General features: G+C 47.0%; 1 protein-coding gene across 1 annotated transcript in view; it reads right to left on the bottom strand.

Moving 5' to 3' along the window:
- LOXHD1 (lipoxygenase homology PLAT domains 1) overlaps positions 1 to 6608 on the bottom strand; it is a 320016-nt gene extending 313408 nt beyond the window's left edge. The window contains exon 1 of the mRNA XM_060236607.1: positions 6517 to 6608. Within this exon, the coding sequence (XP_060092590.1) occupies positions 6517 to 6608 (92 nt within the window). The remainder of the gene's footprint in view (positions 1 to 6516) is intronic.
- Positions 6609 to 18145: the final 11537 nt, after the last annotated feature.

The following is an 18145-nucleotide window of genomic DNA, read 5'->3' as shown; positions in this document are numbered from 1 at the left end:
TATTCATGTAGATCCTGTGCGCAGTCAGGGTGCAGTCAAAAGAAGAGAAAGACGCTTAAGAGAAACAACAAGCTTATCCGGCACCATGTGTGTGGGAATATGAGGGCACTGTAGCGACAGGAGACACCTGGGGAGACATGTGTCTCCAATGGAAGGCCATGTGCAGAGAATGAAAAGATAACAAAGACAGGAGGGGACAGAAGACAGCTCCTAGGTTAAGAGAGGCATCGCATTTAACTTGCCAGGTCTGTGTTGGAAAAGACCTGGAGACTTTTGAGGTGGAGCCAGAAGAGGGCGGGGTAAGGGGAAGGGAGGGGCTTCTGCAAGGTACAATGCCATAAAGCCCGCCCTTCAAAGCAGGCATTTTCTCCAGGGGAGCTGATCTGGGCCGGCTAGAGTTGTAAAAGCAGGAGGTCTCCAGGCTCCACCTGGAGGCTGGCAACCCAACATGATTTACCCTTAGTGATGTAGCACACACACACACACACACACCCCGCAATGTCCAGGCATGCTGAGTTGCTCCAACAAAAACAGCCATTTTGGAAGGTAAACTCTTTGACAAGGATGTCAAACATGCAGCCTCAGAGGGCTCCTATCAGCCCCCCCCCCCCCGCAACTGGTTGTCATCTGCTTCCTTCTCCCTCTCTCTCGCTTCCTTCTGCATCACAGCTTGCTCAGCCAGGCTTGCTCAATCGCACAGCAGCTACAGAGCAAAGCCTCTATTTTCTCCATTGGCTGATGGGGAGATCTCATAGGCTTGCCAGCCTCCAGGTGGGGCCTGGGGATCTCCCACTTTTTCAAGCGATCTGCAGCTGGAAGAGATCACCTTCCCTGGAGAAAATGGCCGCGTTGACGGGCGGACTCTGTGGCCTTGTACCATGCTGCATCCCCTCCCCTCCCCAACCCCCTCCCTCTTCCAGATCCACCCCCAAAGTCTCCTGATGTTTTCCAAAACAGGCCTGGTGACCCTACCTCATCAGGGAATGATACCATAGAGACCACTCTCCAAGAACCTTATAAAACCCTGGCGGGAAATGATGCTGTCTGTCCATCCCACCACCCCACTACCACGTCATTTTCCTGTGTGCATAAACGGGGCCTCAAGTGAGCCAGTGTGGGCTGACAGAAATCCGACGGCTCATTTGCACGTTCATGTACATATTTCTTTCGGAATAGGTATTCCAGAGACTCTGTCAACGTCGCCGTTGTTACTTTGATTAATCATAATTGCCCGAATCAGCTCAGTAATTTGTAGGCATAAGCGAGCCAACGCTTCTAAGAACTGCGATGCTGAGGTCTAAAAAAAAACAAAAAAAACCCCTCCCGGAAAGCCGCAAGAACAAGTACAAAAGTGGGTGGGGTGAGGGAAAGAAAAAAGAAGCATTAAAACTTCCAATGCTAACTTTTCCTCCTAATTGGGCTCTTGATTGTGAAATCCCTGGGAATTTTTTTTGGGGGGTGGAGCCTTTAGAGTTAGGGTTTGGGGAAGGGTGACACCTCAGTGGGATGTGATGCCCCAGAGCTCACTGTCCAAATCCAAAAGAGATTCTCAGTACAAAAATCCATATATTAATTTATAATGAGTGAGGTTGTAGAATTTTCACACAAAAGAGTCTCTCTGTATTCATAAAGGCGGGGTGGAATTCTAACAGGAGCGCCTTTGCATATTAGGCCACACCCTCCTGATGTAGCTAGTCCTCCAAGGGCTTACAAAAAAGAACCTTGTAAGCTCTTGGAGGATTGGCTACATAAGGGGTGTGTGGCCTAATATGCAAAGGAGCTCCTGCTAGAATTCCACCCCTGAATAAAGGTCTCTCCATATTGGTTTGCAATATCAAGTCTCCAATTACTTATCAAGCTCCGGCTGGGTGGCACATGCTTTCATTGGAGATTAGGGCCCTACCTGATTTACTACCTTTTCGTAGGGCCGGTAAAACGTAGCTGTTCCGCCAGGCCTTCGAGTGAGGCAGCAGACACCCATAGTACACTGAGTCTGGCCTCCCTATCACAGCATTCCGTCGTCTTTCGGGCCTATTGGCACATCATTGGTTCCAGCTCTGTTTGCACTATGGCCTGTTTGCACTATGGTCTTCCACCCGAAATGGAGTAATTTTATTGTTTTACTTGTTTATTTACTTCTAATTTTATTGCCTATTGTTATTATTTAAGTCTGTTGTGATCTGCCCTGAGGAGGAGGAGGAGCCTCAGCCAATAGAAGGTTAGAGAGGCTCGTTTCAGTAGTTCTGCTGTCTAACTGAGAGAGCCTTGGCAAAGCAAGCACTCCCTCCCTCATCCTCCCCAGGGGAAGAGCTTCAGCCAATGGAGAAAATAGAGACTTTGCTCTGCAGCTCCTGTGCGATTGAGCAAGCCTGGCCAAGCAAGCTGTGAGCTGTGAGGCAGAGGGAAGCAAGAGAGAGGGAGAAGGAAGCGGATGACAGCCAGTTGCTCGGGGCCTGACAGGAGCCCTCCAAGGGCCTGATTCAGCCCCCAGGCCACATGTTTGACACCCTGCCTTAAACTATTTAAGGAGGAGCTTTTCATCTTTTACATGCAGAGTGTATGGATTCCACTTTGGGTTGGGAAATTCCTGGAGATCTGGGGATGGAGCCTATTGAGGGTCAGGGTTTGGGGAAGGGAGGGACCTTCTTGGCCATATAGCCCACCTAATCCCATAGAGTCCAAAGCAGCCCTTTCCCCCCCAAGGGAATTGATTTCCGTTGTCTGGAGATTGGGTGTGATTCCAGGAGACCTCCAGGCCCCACCTGGAGATTGGCAACCTGTTCCACTCCTCGCCCTCCGAATCTCAGAGTTCAGCAGCATGCTTTTCACAAGACCATCCTAAAACGGAGTTACTCCATTGCAATCCCATTCGCTTCGGTAGACGCAGGAAGGTGGAACTTTGCTTCTGGACTGCGCTGCAAATTAGCCACAGTGCTGTAGCATCTGAAATCTCTTTCCACAATCAGAAACCCCTATAGATTGGGGGGGGGGGGGCAAGGAGCAAGAGGCCAGAAAGCACTTATAATTTAAATGGAAACCAGTCCTGTCTCAGAGGGGCCGGAGGAGAGGAAAGCGACAGAGTGTGAGGATAAAGAAGCTGCCTCTCTGATATCCTCTGCAGAGAACCGCTCCGGCAAACCACTGTTGGTGGTTGTTTGAAGGGCTGGTTTATGTGTTTTTAAAATTCTCTCAGTAACATTGTGTGTGTGGGGTGTGTGTGTGTGTGTGTGGAATCAGCCGGCTTCTCAATGACCTCATTCGCCACAAGGTGACTGCAGCAGCCTCCAAGGGAAGCGCAAGGAAATTTGCATTTGTGTACACTGCAGAGAATGCTGCATTAGATCAGAGGAACGGTTTGGGAAAGGACCGCCAGTTCTGGGCAGGAGACAGGCACCTGGTTCTGTTCTCTCTCTCTTCTCTCCCTCTCTCTCACACACACACAGACAGAGAGAGACAGAGAGAGACAGAGACAGAGAGAACCTAGGTCAGATCCAAGTCGGCAGCCGTGTTGGTCTGAAGCAAGAGAACGAAGCTGGAGTCCATGAGTACCTTTAAAACCAACTAAATTTTATTCAGAATGTAAGCTTGCATGTCCATGCCCACTTCATCAGACAATGAAACGGAGTAGAGCAGAGTTACATATAGCTGGTGGGCAGTGGTTAAGCATGTTTTTTTTTTTTAATTAAATTTTATTATAACCAAAAATAAACAATTTCGTACAAATCATAATTATAAAAAATACGTAACAAATCCTTACACTACATAACAAATCCTTGCACTGATTCAAACGTTACATACATACATGATAATTTCCTTAAATAATAATGAAATCCAACGTTTCAGGAGGCAACTTTTCACTTTCCGTAGCAGTAGAATTCATATAATCTAGATAAGGAAGCCATGTTTCTATTATGGTATTTTTGTATGTTGGAGTTTCCATTAGTAGTAGTTGTGTTGAGATCTTATCTTGTACAATTATATCCCTCACCTTCATTTACCATTCCTCTACCGAAAGGACTTTAGTACTCTTCCAAACTTGAACTACCAAACTTTTGCCAGCTAACAGTAACATCGAGATAAGTTCCAAGCGTAAAGGAGTAGACCAATTTTCTGGCCACAAATTTAGTAAAATTACTTCTGGTTTTAGAGGCACCAATGTGCCTATCATTTCTGAAATTTTAGCCACAATACTTATTTTGGGGCATGTCCACCACAAATGAAAATAATTACCCTCCATCCCACAGCCTTTCCAACACATATCATTGTTCTTTAGCTTACTTTTGAACAACTTTACCGGAGTCAAGCATGTTTAAATCGGTGGTTAAATCACGCTTAATCTGCTCTATGCAGCTCTGCTCGCTGTACCCCATTTCATCATCTGATGAAGTGTGCATGCACACAAAAGCTTACATTCGGAATAAAACGTTGCTGGTTTTAAAGGTGCTACAAGACTCCAGCTTTGTTCTAGAAACAAGGTCAGTTGGAATGGCACCAGATCTTGACGGTCTCAGTTGCAGAAATCCCACATCCTCTCGCTGCTCAGATGTACTATAGACTGTTCTTGCTCAGGAGCTGTGGAAGTAGCTACCAGGATGTGACACCTCTCAGTGCTGCCAGGCGGGGCTTTTTCTAGCAGGAGCTCCTTTGCATATTAGGCCACGTCCCCCCCAATGTAGCCAATCCTCCAAGAGCTTAGAGGGTTCTTAGTACTGTAAGCTCCAGGAGGACTGGCTACATCAGGGATGTGTGGCCTAATATGCAACGGAGCAGGGGTGGAATTCTGGCAGGAGTTTCTTTGCATGTTAGGCCACACCCCTCCCGATGTAGCCAATCCTCCAAGAGCTTAGAGGGTTCTTAGTACAGGGCCTACTGTAAGCTCCAGGAGGACTGGCTACATCAGGGATGTGTGGCCTAATATGCAAAGGAGCAGGGGTGGAATTCTGGCAGGAGTTTCTTTGCATATTAGGCCACGCCCCCCCCAATGTAGCCAATCCTCCAAGAGCTTAGAGGGTTCTTAGTACTGTAAGCTCCAGGAGGACTGGCTACATCAGGGATGTGTGGCCTAATATGCAACGGAGCAGGGGTGGAATTCTGGCAGGAGTTTCTTTGCATGTTAGGCCACGCCCCTCCCGATGTAGCCAATCCTCCAAGAGCTTAGAGGGTTCTTCGTACAGGGCCTACTGTAAGCTCCAGGAGGACTGGCTACATCAGGGATGTGTGGCCTAATATGCAAAGGAGCAGGGGTGGAATTCTGGCAGGAGTTTCTTTGCATATTAGGCCACGCCCCCCCCCCCGATGTAGCCAATCCTCCAAGAGCTTAGAGGGTTCTTCGTACAGGGCCTACTGTAAGCTCCAGGAGGACTGGCTACATCAGGGGGCATGGCCTAATATGCAGAGGAGCTCCTGTGTGTGAAAATTGGTGCTGTGCACGAAGAGAATCCAAGGACTGTCACCACATCTTCCCTTTCTGGTTGGAAAAGGAACGATGGCAGCATGGGCACAGGTCCGCAGCATCAGCTCTTTGCGTGTCTGTTAAGTGCTGTCAATGCGCTTCAGACTTATGCCACCCCTATGAATGAATGGAGCGATGGTATTCCCAGTAGTGATGTATGGCTGTGAGAGTCGGACCATAAGGAAGGCTGAGCACAGAATGATTGATGCTTTCAAGCTGTGTTGCTGGAGAAGATTCTTGAGAGCCCCTTGGACTGCAAGAAGATCAAACCAGTCAGGGAAATCAACCCTGACCAATTTCCCGCTCACCTCATGCTCCTCTTCTCGCAGGGCTTCTGTCAGATTTCACACTATCTGCCCCTGGGCTGCAACTCATTTCACTTTTATCTTGCAGCAAAACAGAAACCGGTTTTTAGAGGATCTCGTTTGCTGTGGGAAAGAGGCAGAGCAATTTGCAGACCCAGGGCAGATAGTGTGAAATCCGACGGAAGACCCGCGGAGAAAAGGAGAGTGAGAGTGGCATAAGGGTAGTGGGAAATTGGACCCTGACTATTCCCTGGAAGGTCAGATGCTGAAGCTGAAGCTCAAATACTTTGGCCACCCAATGAGAAGGGAGCACTCCCTGGAGAGGATCCTGATGCTGGGAAAGACAGAAGGCAAAAGAAGAAGGGGGCGGCAAAAGAGGAGATGGCTGGATAGTGTTATTGATGTAATTAACATGAATTTGAGTGGACTTCGGAGGATGGTGGAAGACAGGAGGGCCTGGTGTGACTTGGTCCAGGGGGTCGCAAAGGGTCGGACTCGACTGTGCGACTGAACATGATGAATGAAAGGCCTCCCAAAACATCCTATTGTTAACAGCTTTGCTCAGGTCTTGCAAACGAAAGACCGTGGCTTCCCTTATGGAGTCACGGTGAGTTTTCCTCCTGCTGCCTTCGACTTTCTAGCTTGTCTTTCCCGGTGAGTCTTGTCTTCTCATATAGTGGCCAAAGTACAATAGATTCAGTTTAGTCATTTTAGGTACTAGGGAGAGTTCAGGCTCGATTCCATCTAAAACCCACTTACCTGTCTTTTTGGCGGTCCACGGTGTCTGGAAAACTCTCCTCCCAACACCACATTTCAGATGCGTCCATTTTCTTCCTGTCAACTTTCTTCATTGTCCAACTTTCACACCCATACATAGTAATGGGCAGGGGTAGAATTCTAGCAGGAGCTCTTTTGCATATTAGGCCAAGCACCCCTGATGTAGCCAATCCTCCAAGAGTTTACAAGGCTCTTTTTTGTAAGCACTTGGAGGATTGGCTACATCAGGGGGGGTGGCCTAATATGCAAAGGAGCTCCTGCTAGAATTCCACCCCTGGTCATGGGGAACACCATGACATGAATTTTCTTGATCTTGGCAATACATCCTTTCACTTAAGGATCTTTTCTAACTCTTTCATGGCTTTCCTTCCCAGTCTCAGTCTCCTTCTGATTTCTTGGCTGCAGTCTTCCTTTTGGTTGATGACGAAGTCAAGGAATAGAAAATCTTGAAAATTTTCAGTTTCCTCATTCATTGTCAATCTTAAAAGTTGTGTAATGCCTCACCTGGAAAATATCAACAAGGGATCAAAGACAGGATCTTTGATCCCTACAGATTCTACAAACCCTAAAGACAGAGTTCCTCAAGGTGCTTTCACACACAATAACACTTTCCATCCACTTCCAATGCATTTTGCAACTGGAGTTTACTGTGTGGAATGGCCATATCCACTTGCAAAGGGTTGCTGGGGTGGATTGAAACTGCATTATTTAGCATATGTGAAGGCCCTGTCCACTTAACTCCCTCAGAGGCAAATTTTGTCTCCACTTTTCTTTCCCTGTACTGACTGAGCCGCTCTAGTAATGTGTTTTCTTCTTTCCTGAAGAACTCTGGCTGTCCCACCCTGTTAAAGTACAATATTTTGGCTGTTGGCTCAGGCCAAGAACCTGAAGAAAGGATCAGAAATCCACTTTAACTTAAACAATTTATGACACTTGAGGCATTTTGAAGTTCAAAAATAACAAAATCTTTTATTTAACAGAGAGGGGAAAGGTCAGGTGAAATCAGGAGTTGAAATTTCTGAGGTAAAACCAGTATGGATAACAACTCTGAGGTAAAATCGGTACATGCACAGATTTATCTGTCACTGTTGGTAAAAACAAGCCTTGAGGGAGCTGTAATATGCAATCCAAGTGGGGCTTGCCAGCAATGGAAGAAGAAGAAGAATTGCAGTTTTATACCCCGCCCTTCTCTCTGAATCAGAAACTCAGAGCGGTTTACAATCTCCCATATCTTCCTCCCCCACAACAGACACCCTGTGAGGTGGGTGGGGCTGGAGAGGGCTCTCACAGCAGCTGCCCTTTCAAGGACAACCTCTGCCAGAGATATGGCTGACCCAAGGCCATGCTAACAGGTGCAAGTGGAGGAGTGGGGAATCAAACCCGGTTCTCCCAGATAAGAGTCCGCACAAGAAGAAGAAGAATTGCAGATTTATACCCCGCCCTTCTCTCTGAATCAGAGACTCAGAGCGGCTTACAATCTCCTATATCTTCCTCCCCCACAACAGACACCCTGTGAGGTGGGTGGGGCTGAGAGGGCTCTCACAGCAGCTGCCCTGTTGCTTGCCAAAGCTTTGGCACATTCATCAAAGTCGGAGAGGTTGTCCAGAACCTCACGGGCCAGCATCCAGTGCTGGACAAGAGAATCCCAAGAGGTGAAATGGTTATTGCTGCACAATTATAGTTTAGCAAGTTGTGAATGACCTCCTTGGTTTTGGTGCCTCAAAAAAGGCTGTGTGTACTCTCAAACACCTGGCAAATTGCAATCACGCATCCTCCAGTGTGGCCAAGAGGAAACTCTGAGCACAAATGTGCTTGAGATACCCTGAATCTCGCACCATGGAGCATTGTTGGAATAGGGTTGCCAAGTCCAATTCAAGAAATAGCTGGGGACTTTGGGGGTGGAGCCAGGAGACTTTGGGGGTGGAGCCAGGAGACTTTGGGGGTGGAGCCAGGAGACTTTGGGGAGGAGCCAGGAGCAAGGTGGAGACAAGCAAAATTGGACTCCAAAGGGAGTTCTGGCTATCACATTTAAGGGGACCGTACACCTTTTAAAAATGCCTTCCCTCCATTAGACACAATGGATAGGAGCACCTTCTTTGGAGGCTCATAGAATTGGACCCCCTGGTCCAATCTTTTTGAAACTTGGAGGGTGTTTTGAGGAGAGGCATTGAATGCTATGCTGAAAATTTAGTGCCTCTACCCCAAAGAACAGCTTCCCAGAGCCCCAGATACCCATGGATCAATTTTCCATTATACCCTATGGGAATCGGTCTCCACTGGGAATAATGGAGTGCCCAGCAGACGTTTCCCTCCCCTCCCCCTTTCTGATGACACTGAAGCGGGGGAGGGCCTCCAAAGTGGGGGATCCCCTGCCCCCACCTGGGGATTGGCAACCTCATGTTGGAGTCTCGCGTTCTTTCCTGAATTGGAACCAAATTCTAGTCCAGGGCAGGGTTGCCAACTCCCGGTTGGGAAATTCCTGGAGACTGGGGTGGGGTTTGGGATCCCATGTCAGTGTGAACTAGCAGAATCAAATTTGAGTCCCGTAGCACCTTAAAGCAGAATAACATTGGCTATCAGCGTTCATGGGTCAAAAAGCTCAATGATACGCCCTGGCCAGTTTTGTCGGGATTTAAGGCAACCTTTAGGCACAACGAAAAGCAAGATCAAGCCATTTGAATACAAGAAGCTGCTGGCTACTAAGACAGCCAGCATTGGTTTGGAGGGGGGGTGGGGTTAATTGATTTTCTCCTCACTACTGTTCTGAGGGGCAGTGGGCAATAGGAGTCCCCCTTACCAGGGACACGACAACTCTCAGGTGAGGTCTTGAACATATGAAGCTGCCTTATACTGAATCAGACCCTTGGTCCATCAAAGTCAGTATTGTCTTCTCAGACTGGCAGCGGCTCTCCAGGGTCTCAAGCTGAGGTTTTTCACACCTATTTGCCTGGACCCTTTTTTGGAGATGCCAGGGATTGAACCTGGGACCTTCTGCTTCCCAAGCAGATGCTCTACCACTGAGCCACCGTCCCTCTTTTGCATCATAGAATCATAGAGTTGGAAGGGACCTCCAGGGTCAACTAATCCAACCCCCTGCGCAATGCAGGAAACTCACAAACACCTCCCCCTAAATTCACAGGATCTCCATTGCTGTCACATGGTCATCTAGCTTCTGTTGAAAAACCTCCAAGGAAGGAGAGCCCACCACCTCCCGAGGAAGCCTATTCCACTGAGGAACCGCTCTAACGGTCAGGAAGTTCTTCCTAATGTTGAGCTGGAAACTCTTTTGATTTAATTTCAACAAGCTGGTTCTGGTCCTACCTTCTGGGACCACAGAAAACAATTCCACACCATCCTCTAGACAGCCCTTCAAATACTTGAAGATGGTGATCCTATCACCTCTCAGCCACCTCTTCTCCAGGCTAAACATGCCCAGCTCCTTCAGCCTTTCTTCATAGACTTGATCTCTGGACCCGTTCCAGCTTGTCTATATCCTGTGGTGCCCAAAACTGAACACAATACTCCAGGTGAGGTCTTACCAGAGAAGAGCAAAGCGATACCATCACTTCACGTGATCTGGACACTATACTTCTGTTGATACAGCCCAAACCTGCATTTGCCTTTTTAGCCACCGCATCACACTGTTGACTCATGTTCAGCGTATGGTCCACTAAGACCCCTAGATCCTTTTTGAACATACTACTGCTAATTCAAGTCCCCCCCCCCCCGTCCTATAGCCATGCATTGGATTTTTCCTACTTAAATGTGGAACTTTACATTTGTCCCTGTTAAAATTCATTTAATTGGTTTTAGCCCAGTTTTCCAGCATCATGAGCTAATGATCTGCATGGCTCTTTGATAAATTGGCCCAGGGATCCTGGAGGTTTTTTTTTTTTGCTTTCCTCTGGGCATAGAAAAGTGGCCACTGGGAATGTGCGGAGGGGGGGAGAGAACTGTGAATTTCCTGCATTGTGCAGAGAGAGCTGGATTAGATGACTCTTGAATTCCCTTCCAGCTCTATGTTTCTGTGTTCCTGTCATCTATCACCATATCCTTTTAACCGGAGAATCTGGAGATTGAGGAAAGAACCCCATGGTGCAGAGTGTTAAAGCTGCAGTACTGCAGTCCTAAGTTCTGCTCACAACCTGAGTTCGATCACCCACGGAAGCTGGGTTTTCAGGTAGTCGACTCGAGGTTAACTCAGCCTTCCATCCTTCCAAGGTCGGTAAAATGAGTACCCAGCTTGCTGGGGGGGAAGTGTAGATGACTGGGGAAGGCAATGGCAAACCACCCCGTAAAAAGACTGCCGTGAAAACGTTGTGAAAGCAACGTCACCCCAGAGTCAAAAACGACTGGTGCTTGCACAGCGGGCCTTTCCTTCCTTTCCTGGGGATTGAACCGTTCTGTGTGCAAAGCTGATACGCTGCCACCACTGAGCCACGGCCCCTCTTTTCATTGGTCTAAATAAGCACTATATATATATATATATATATATATATATATATATATATATATATATATATATATATATATATATATATATATATATATATATATATATATATATATATATATATAATTGCAACATGATAGATGTCATTGTATCGCATGATATAAATTGGTCTAGTCATCCGTCACATTTCCTCCCCTCTTTTGGATGGAGATAATTAGTATGGAGTCTTGCCAGCAACTGTAAGGATAAAGAAACGCTCCCAGCCCGGAAAATCTGCCACCCAGTCTTGCCATTCCAGAGCCGTTTTATTTTTGGCTTGCCGAAGAAGTCGAGAACGCTGAAGAAATGCGCTTGGTATACAATAAATCGAAGTACAGAATTTTCACCCATCACATTCCACATGGGGCCGGCAGGAAGAAGCATATGACAACACGGAGCTCTGTGTCACCTTGAAGATAAATCGATGTGCTTTTGTGCACGATTATTTGCTCTGTCAGGTGGAAGAAGGGGGTCACCTGAGTGGGGAAGAGCAGAGAGGAGGGACTTGGGTTGGTTTGCTTGTTTCTTTTTGCAAAACGAAGCCAAAAGACCAGCCTACGCAAGTGACAATTCTTGGTGTATTATGGAACTCTGCAGAGCATAAATGAGTATGGAATCCAGTCAAGGGACTAAAACACAGCCAGCATGTGTGATTCACTCCTGACTGGACCAGATGCTGGCAATGAATAGCCATGGCAGGTAAATAATGTCTCTGACAATTATTGTTCTTGCAGGGCTTTTTTTGCGGCAGCAGCAGCAGGAACTCCTTTGCTTATTAGGCCACGCACCCCAATGTAGCCAATCCTCCAAGAGCTTACAGAGTTCTTCTTACAGGGCCTACTGTAAGCTCTTGTAGGATTGGCTACATCACAGGTGCATGGCCTAATATGCAAGGAGTTCCTATTAAAAAAATAGCCCTGAAGATGGGAATCTTTGAATTGAGTCCCATTATGTGCAAAAAAGCAGGCAGGAGGAAGTATGGATCATAGAATCATAAGAGTTGGAAGGGACCTCCAGGGTCATCTAGTCCAACCCCCTGCACAATGCAGGAAACTCACAAGCACCTCCCCCTAAATTCACAGGATCCTCATTGCTGTCAGATGGCCATCTAGCCTCTGTTTAAAAACCTCCAAGGAAGGAGAGCCCACCACCTCCCGAGGAAGCCTGTTCCACTGAGGAATTGCTCTAACGGTCAGGAAGTTCTCCCTAATGTTGAGCCGGAAACTCTTTTAATTTCAACCCATTTGTTCTGGTGCTACCACAGAAAACAGTTCCGCACCATCCTCAATATGACAGCCCTGGAAGTACTTGAAGATGGTGATCATATCACCTCTCCAGGCTAAACATGCCCAGCTTCTTCGACCTTTCTTCATAGGACTTGATCTCTAGACCCCTCACTATCTTCGTTGCCCTTCTCTGGACCTGTTCCGGCTTGTCTATATCCTTCTTAGAATGTGGTGCCCAAAACTGAACGCAGTACTCCAGGTGAGGTCTTACCAGAGCAGAGTAAAGCGATACCATCCCTTCACGTGATCTGGACACTAGACTTCTGTTGATAACGCCCCAAATTGCATAGTGTTGGGGCCATAGCGTTGAGGAACTTTCCTGTTCCGAATGACCCCTCCTGGTGACTTTAGCCCCAAAGTTCCCAATGTCAGGTGGACAACATCAACGTATATCAGACAAAGTAACAAGCACGCGTGAAACTCCATCAGCGTACAGACATATGAACATATGCAGCTGCCTTATACTGAATCAGACCCTGGGTCCATCAAAGTCAGTATTGTCTTCTCAGACTGGCAGCGGCTCTCCAGGGTCTCAAGCTGAGGTTTTTCACACCTATTTGCCTGGACCCTTTTTTTGGAGATGCCAGGGATTGAACCTGGGATCTTCTGCTTCCCAAGCAGATGCTCTACCACTGAGCCACCGTCCCTCCCCGACGGATCTCCACTGTGTGAAACAGAAGTAGAATCCCTGTGCAAAAGCAAAGCGAACAAAGGAACTCACTCTGAAACAAATGGAACTGCAATCCAGTTTTCTTTCTTTTTTTTTTCAAATGAAACTGGTGGATCGGTTTATTTGATAAGAATCAAATTGGTTCCCCCACACAGTGACACAGTGACAGATGGGGAAAAAAAATACCCTGATTGTGGTTTTTTAAGTTATGGCTTACATCAATTTATAGGCTTTCTAACACATTGTATAGTTAATTTGAGAAAAATGCATCCCGGTAACAAAATTGCAAGATTCGCAGCAAACGGTTAGTCAAAGAAAAGGAAACCATTAGCAAAATCCAATGTTAACAAAGAAGGTTCTGTTTGGCTCCCCCCTGCCTCCATTTTTGTTAAGAGGGAAGAAGGAATATGGAGGATTGATCGATTTTAATTTACATTTTAAGTTACGTTAATCACAGAATGGTAAAGTTATTTATCACCCACATATTATGGGTCCAACCAACATTTTTTCTCTTTACAAAAGGCCTCTCATGAACTTTAGATCAATATTTAAAAAAAAAAACACACAAACCCAACACTCCCCCATACAGGGCTTTTTTTGCAGCAGGAACTCCTTTGCATATTAGGCCACACCCTCCTGATGTAGCCAATCCTCTAAGAGCTTATAGTAGGCCCTGTAAGAAGAGCACTGCAAGCTCTAGGTGGGTTGGCTACATTAGGGGGGTGTGGCCTAATATGCAAAGGAGTTCCTGCTACAAAAAAAAGCCCTGCCCTCATGTAAGAAGGCATAAGGAAAGTCTTAAGGAAATCATAAGGAAAATGAAGAAGGCATAAGGAAAAATCTTTACATCTTGTCCCCATTTTAGCAGCAAATACCATCAAAGAAATGCATTGATGAGCCCAGGGGTGGAATTCTAGCAGGAGCTCCTTGGCATATTAGGCCACACACTCCTGATGTAGCCAGTCCTCCAAGAGCTTACCAAAAAGAGCCTTGTAAGCTCTTGGAGGATTGGCTACATCAGGGCTGTGTGGCCTATCATGCAAAGGAGCTCCTGCTAGACCCCTGCAAACATGAAAGAAGCACATAACCAACAGCACAGTCCTAAACCGTTAACCTCTTTCTAAGCCCATTGACTTCACTGAAGACTTAGAAAGGAGTAACTTTGCTTGGAACTGCACAGGGAGTGCTCAAAACCTCACGATATGTGCAAGAACCATGAGATCGTTTCAGAAGTACAATGTAAGAAAAGTCCCCCCCCCCCTTCCATCAATGAGGGACATTCAGGCTGGGGGATGTGTGGAAAGAAAAGCAAACAAAATACATCTTTTTAAAAACAAATTAATTTCTTCCTATGTGCTAGCACCAAGTGTCTTTATGGCAGGTTCAATTTATCCATATGAACATACGAAGCTGCCATCTACTGAATCAGATCCTGGGTCCATCAAAGTATTGTCTAACTCAGACTGGCAGCAGCTCTCCAGGGTCTCCAGTTGAGGTTTTTCATGTCTATTTGCCTGGGCCCTTTTTAGTTGGAGATGCTGGGGATTGAACCTGGGACCTTCTGCTTACCAAGCAGATGCTCTACCACTGAGCCACCATCCCTCCCCTTGAACAGCTGAGGTTTATCACACCTATTTGCCTGGGCCCTTTTTAGTTGGAGTTGCCGGGGATTGAACCTGGGACCTTCTGCTTACCAAGCAGATGCTCTACCACTGGGACACCATCCCTCCCCTTGAACAGCTGAGGTTTATCACACCTATTTGCCTGGGCCCTTTTTAGTTGGAGATGCCGGGGATTGAACCTGGGACCTTCTGCTTACCAAGCAGATACTCTACCACTAAACCACCATCCCTCCTCATTGATTCCAAGCTATTCCTGATTGATGCATGCCATTCTGGGGGCTTGTGGGCAGATCGATTCCAAATGTCCCACAGCCGTTTTCTGGGGTGCTACAAAACAGAATAATAGAGCCATAGAGTTGGAAGGGACCCCCTAGGGTCATCTAGTCCAACCCCCTGCATAATGCAGGAAACTCACAAACTACCTTCCCCTAAGTTCACAGGATCAGCATTGTTGTCAGACGGCCATCTAGCCTCCGTTTAAAAACCTCAAAGGAAGGAGAGCCCACATACAAGCATAACTGATAGAACAGGCACAAATGTTGGAATCGATGTCCAAATTTTAGGATTTTGCATTTGCGAGGGGGAAAAAAATCCAGATTTCCCTAATCTCCATCTAGGTTGCGAAATTGGGTTTTCCCTCCCATATAAATGTGATTTTGAAGAATGTATTTCTACAAGTGCATGGTAGAAATTTCAGTTTCAGTGCTAGCACAGAGGGTGAGAATTTTGCCTAGTGCAGTTTCTCATTTTACAGGGCTGCAGGGAGGAGAGAAGCCATGCCAGCCACAATTCCCGCTTCTTCATGAAGCTTAAAGTGACAGTACCAGTTCATCCAAATATGCTCCCTGTTCTCATAGCCAGTGGCTGTGTAATATCTGGGAAGGAGAGCATGGGATCAGGAAAACTGTGGCGCGTACCGATGAGGCAAGCTGTTATTTTGCATAGGGTGCCCAAATCCTTTAGGCGAGGACTGTCATGAACGGTTTGGGTTTTTTGTAGCAGGAACTCCTTAGAATATTAGGCCACACCCATCTGATGCAGCCAATCCTAATGGAGCTGAGTCAATTTCTCACAAAGTTAAAATCAGAAGAGGAACATATTAAATTTTATTGGCTGATACCATTCCAGATGTTATCCTTAAGGCGGCTCCTTGCATCTTTTTAGCGATAAAAATAAGGAAAAAGATACCGTATTTTTTGGACCATAAGATGCACTTTTTCCGCCCCAAAAAGTGGGGGGGAAACTGCGTGCGTCTTATGGTCCGAATACTAAAAGATTAGGGGGGGAGGGGCCTGCAGCCCCCGGGAGACAAGCGGCGAGATCGCTCCCTCCGCCCCCATTGCCAACCCACCACTTTTCAGGGAGCGATCTCGCCGCTTGTCTCCCAGCCAGGCGTGCTTCCCCCGCGCCTGCGTGGTGGGGGCGGAGGGAGTCGCCGCTTGTCTCCCAGCCAGGCACCTGCGTCTTATGGTCCGGTGCGTCCTATGGACCGAAAAATGCGGTAACTACAGAAACCCATACAAGAATTTTGGCCAAGCTATAGTCTCATTCTGTCACGTTATTTTATTATATATGTTTTAAATCTTGTTTATAATTCTGCATTTTACTATGGTGTTTTTTTTTAAACTGTTTTAATTTTATATAGCTAGAAGTAAACTGTATGCTTTGCGGGGTCTGCTGGGTTGTTACGGCTCATGGCTACGACAATAAAATACTTTGACTTCGACAATCCTCCAGGAGCTTATAGTAGGCGCTGCACCAAGAGCCCTGCAAGCTCCAGGAGGATTGGCTACATCGGGGGGTGTGGCCTAATAGGCAAAGGAGGTCCTGCTAGAATTCCTTACAGGGCTCTTCTCACAGGGCCTGCTGTCAGCTCCAGGAGGACTGGCTACATCAGGGGGGTGTGGCCTAATAGGCAGAGGAGGTCCTGCTAGAATTCCTTACAGGGCTCTTCTCACAGGGCCTGCTGTAAGCTCCAGGAGGATTGGCTACATCAGGGGGGTGTGGCCTAATAGGCAAAGGAGGTCCTGCTACCAAAAAAGCCCTGAATCAGTGCATACAACGCAATATATAAAAACCATTTCCTGGGGTTCCGTAGTGTGACCAAGAGACAGAACCCAAGGAGGGGATTATGCAGAGGAAGGGGCGGGGCTATGCAGATGAGAGGACTGATTCTCACTTGCTAAGGCCAGAAGGAGAACGTTTAACTACAACCCCCCCCACCACCACCAGTGCTTGCAATATACCGGCACTTTCTCTCCTTACATGCATGCTACCAGTCCCACTAATGGGCATTTTGTGAGTAAATGCACCCCCCACCTTGATGCAATTCGATGGGACACATGCTCGTAGGGTTGCCAACCTCCAGGGGGCACCTGGAGATCCTCCACTATTGCAACTCTAAACAATCAAGACCGGTTCCCCTGGAGGAAATGGCTGCTTTGGGAGGAGGGGGGGTGGACTCTATAGCATTATATCCTACTGAGGCCCCTCGCTTCCCCAAACCCAACCTTTCTGAGGTCCCAGCCCCCAAATCTCCAGGTATTTCACAACCCAGAGCTGGCAACCCTACTCAGACATCAATTAAAATCCTTACCTTCTCCTATCGCTCCCAACCCCTTTGACATGCTAGGTATGTTTCACAGTGACTGATTCTATTGATAATTTTCTTTTTTTAAAAAAAAATCAATAAATACATATGGCTTTCTGAAAGGAACACATAGGACCGCTTCTCACACGACACACAAAAATGTTGCTCGAAACTTTCTTTGAAGGGCTGTCGCCAGTGTGCCCTCTAAGCTGTGTTAGCGTGAGATGGCTTGTAGATTCTTAGCCTCCGGCTCACACATTTTTGTCTTAGCGCAGGAAGGAGGACCCCAGAGCACACTAATTTATGCAGCCACTCACAACTTTAATGCCAGTAGCTCACAAAGTAGAATTTTTCCTCACGAGGCTCTGCAGCTTAGAGGGAACATTGGCTGTTGCTCCCACACAGTGAGGGGTTTTGTGTGCATTGACAAGCCCCAGAGGGCAGGCCTTCCCTCACACACACACACGTGGTTTGCCTCCCCAACACAAACAGACATGGCCGCCTCCTTCTGAGAAAGGGCCTTCACATATATACCACCAACACGGACAGTGATGTCTTTATTTACAAGCAATGGCTTTCTGCTGTATTCCAAGGAGTCTCCATAAAAGCCTATTAGGCTTTTTCCCCCAGTGAAAATATCAGAAATGGCATCTTCCTTTTTCCTGACAGAAAGATGGCTTCTCACGGCCCATCTTCCCATGAAGTCGTATTTATTTATTTAAATATTTACAGCCCACCTGGTCACTTCCTACCGTTGTACTCGTAACAACTAGTGTGGCTGAGAAAGGTCATGTTGTGCTTTGAAGAGGAGGGAAATCTATTGCATGGACACCAGAAGCTGCCTTACAATGAATCAAACCAGAAGTGGAAAAAGAAGGAGAAGGAGGAGAAGGAGAAGAAGAAGCAGAAGGAGAAGAAGAAGGAGGAGGAGAAGGAAGAGGAGAAGGAGAA

This window comes from Heteronotia binoei, chromosome 4 (assembly GCF_032191835.1).
Source record: "Heteronotia binoei isolate CCM8104 ecotype False Entrance Well chromosome 4, APGP_CSIRO_Hbin_v1, whole genome shotgun sequence".
In the NCBI taxonomy this organism is placed as follows: domain Eukaryota; kingdom Metazoa; phylum Chordata; class Lepidosauria; order Squamata; family Gekkonidae; genus Heteronotia; species Heteronotia binoei.
This window is presented reverse-complemented; position numbering and strand designations above follow the sequence as displayed.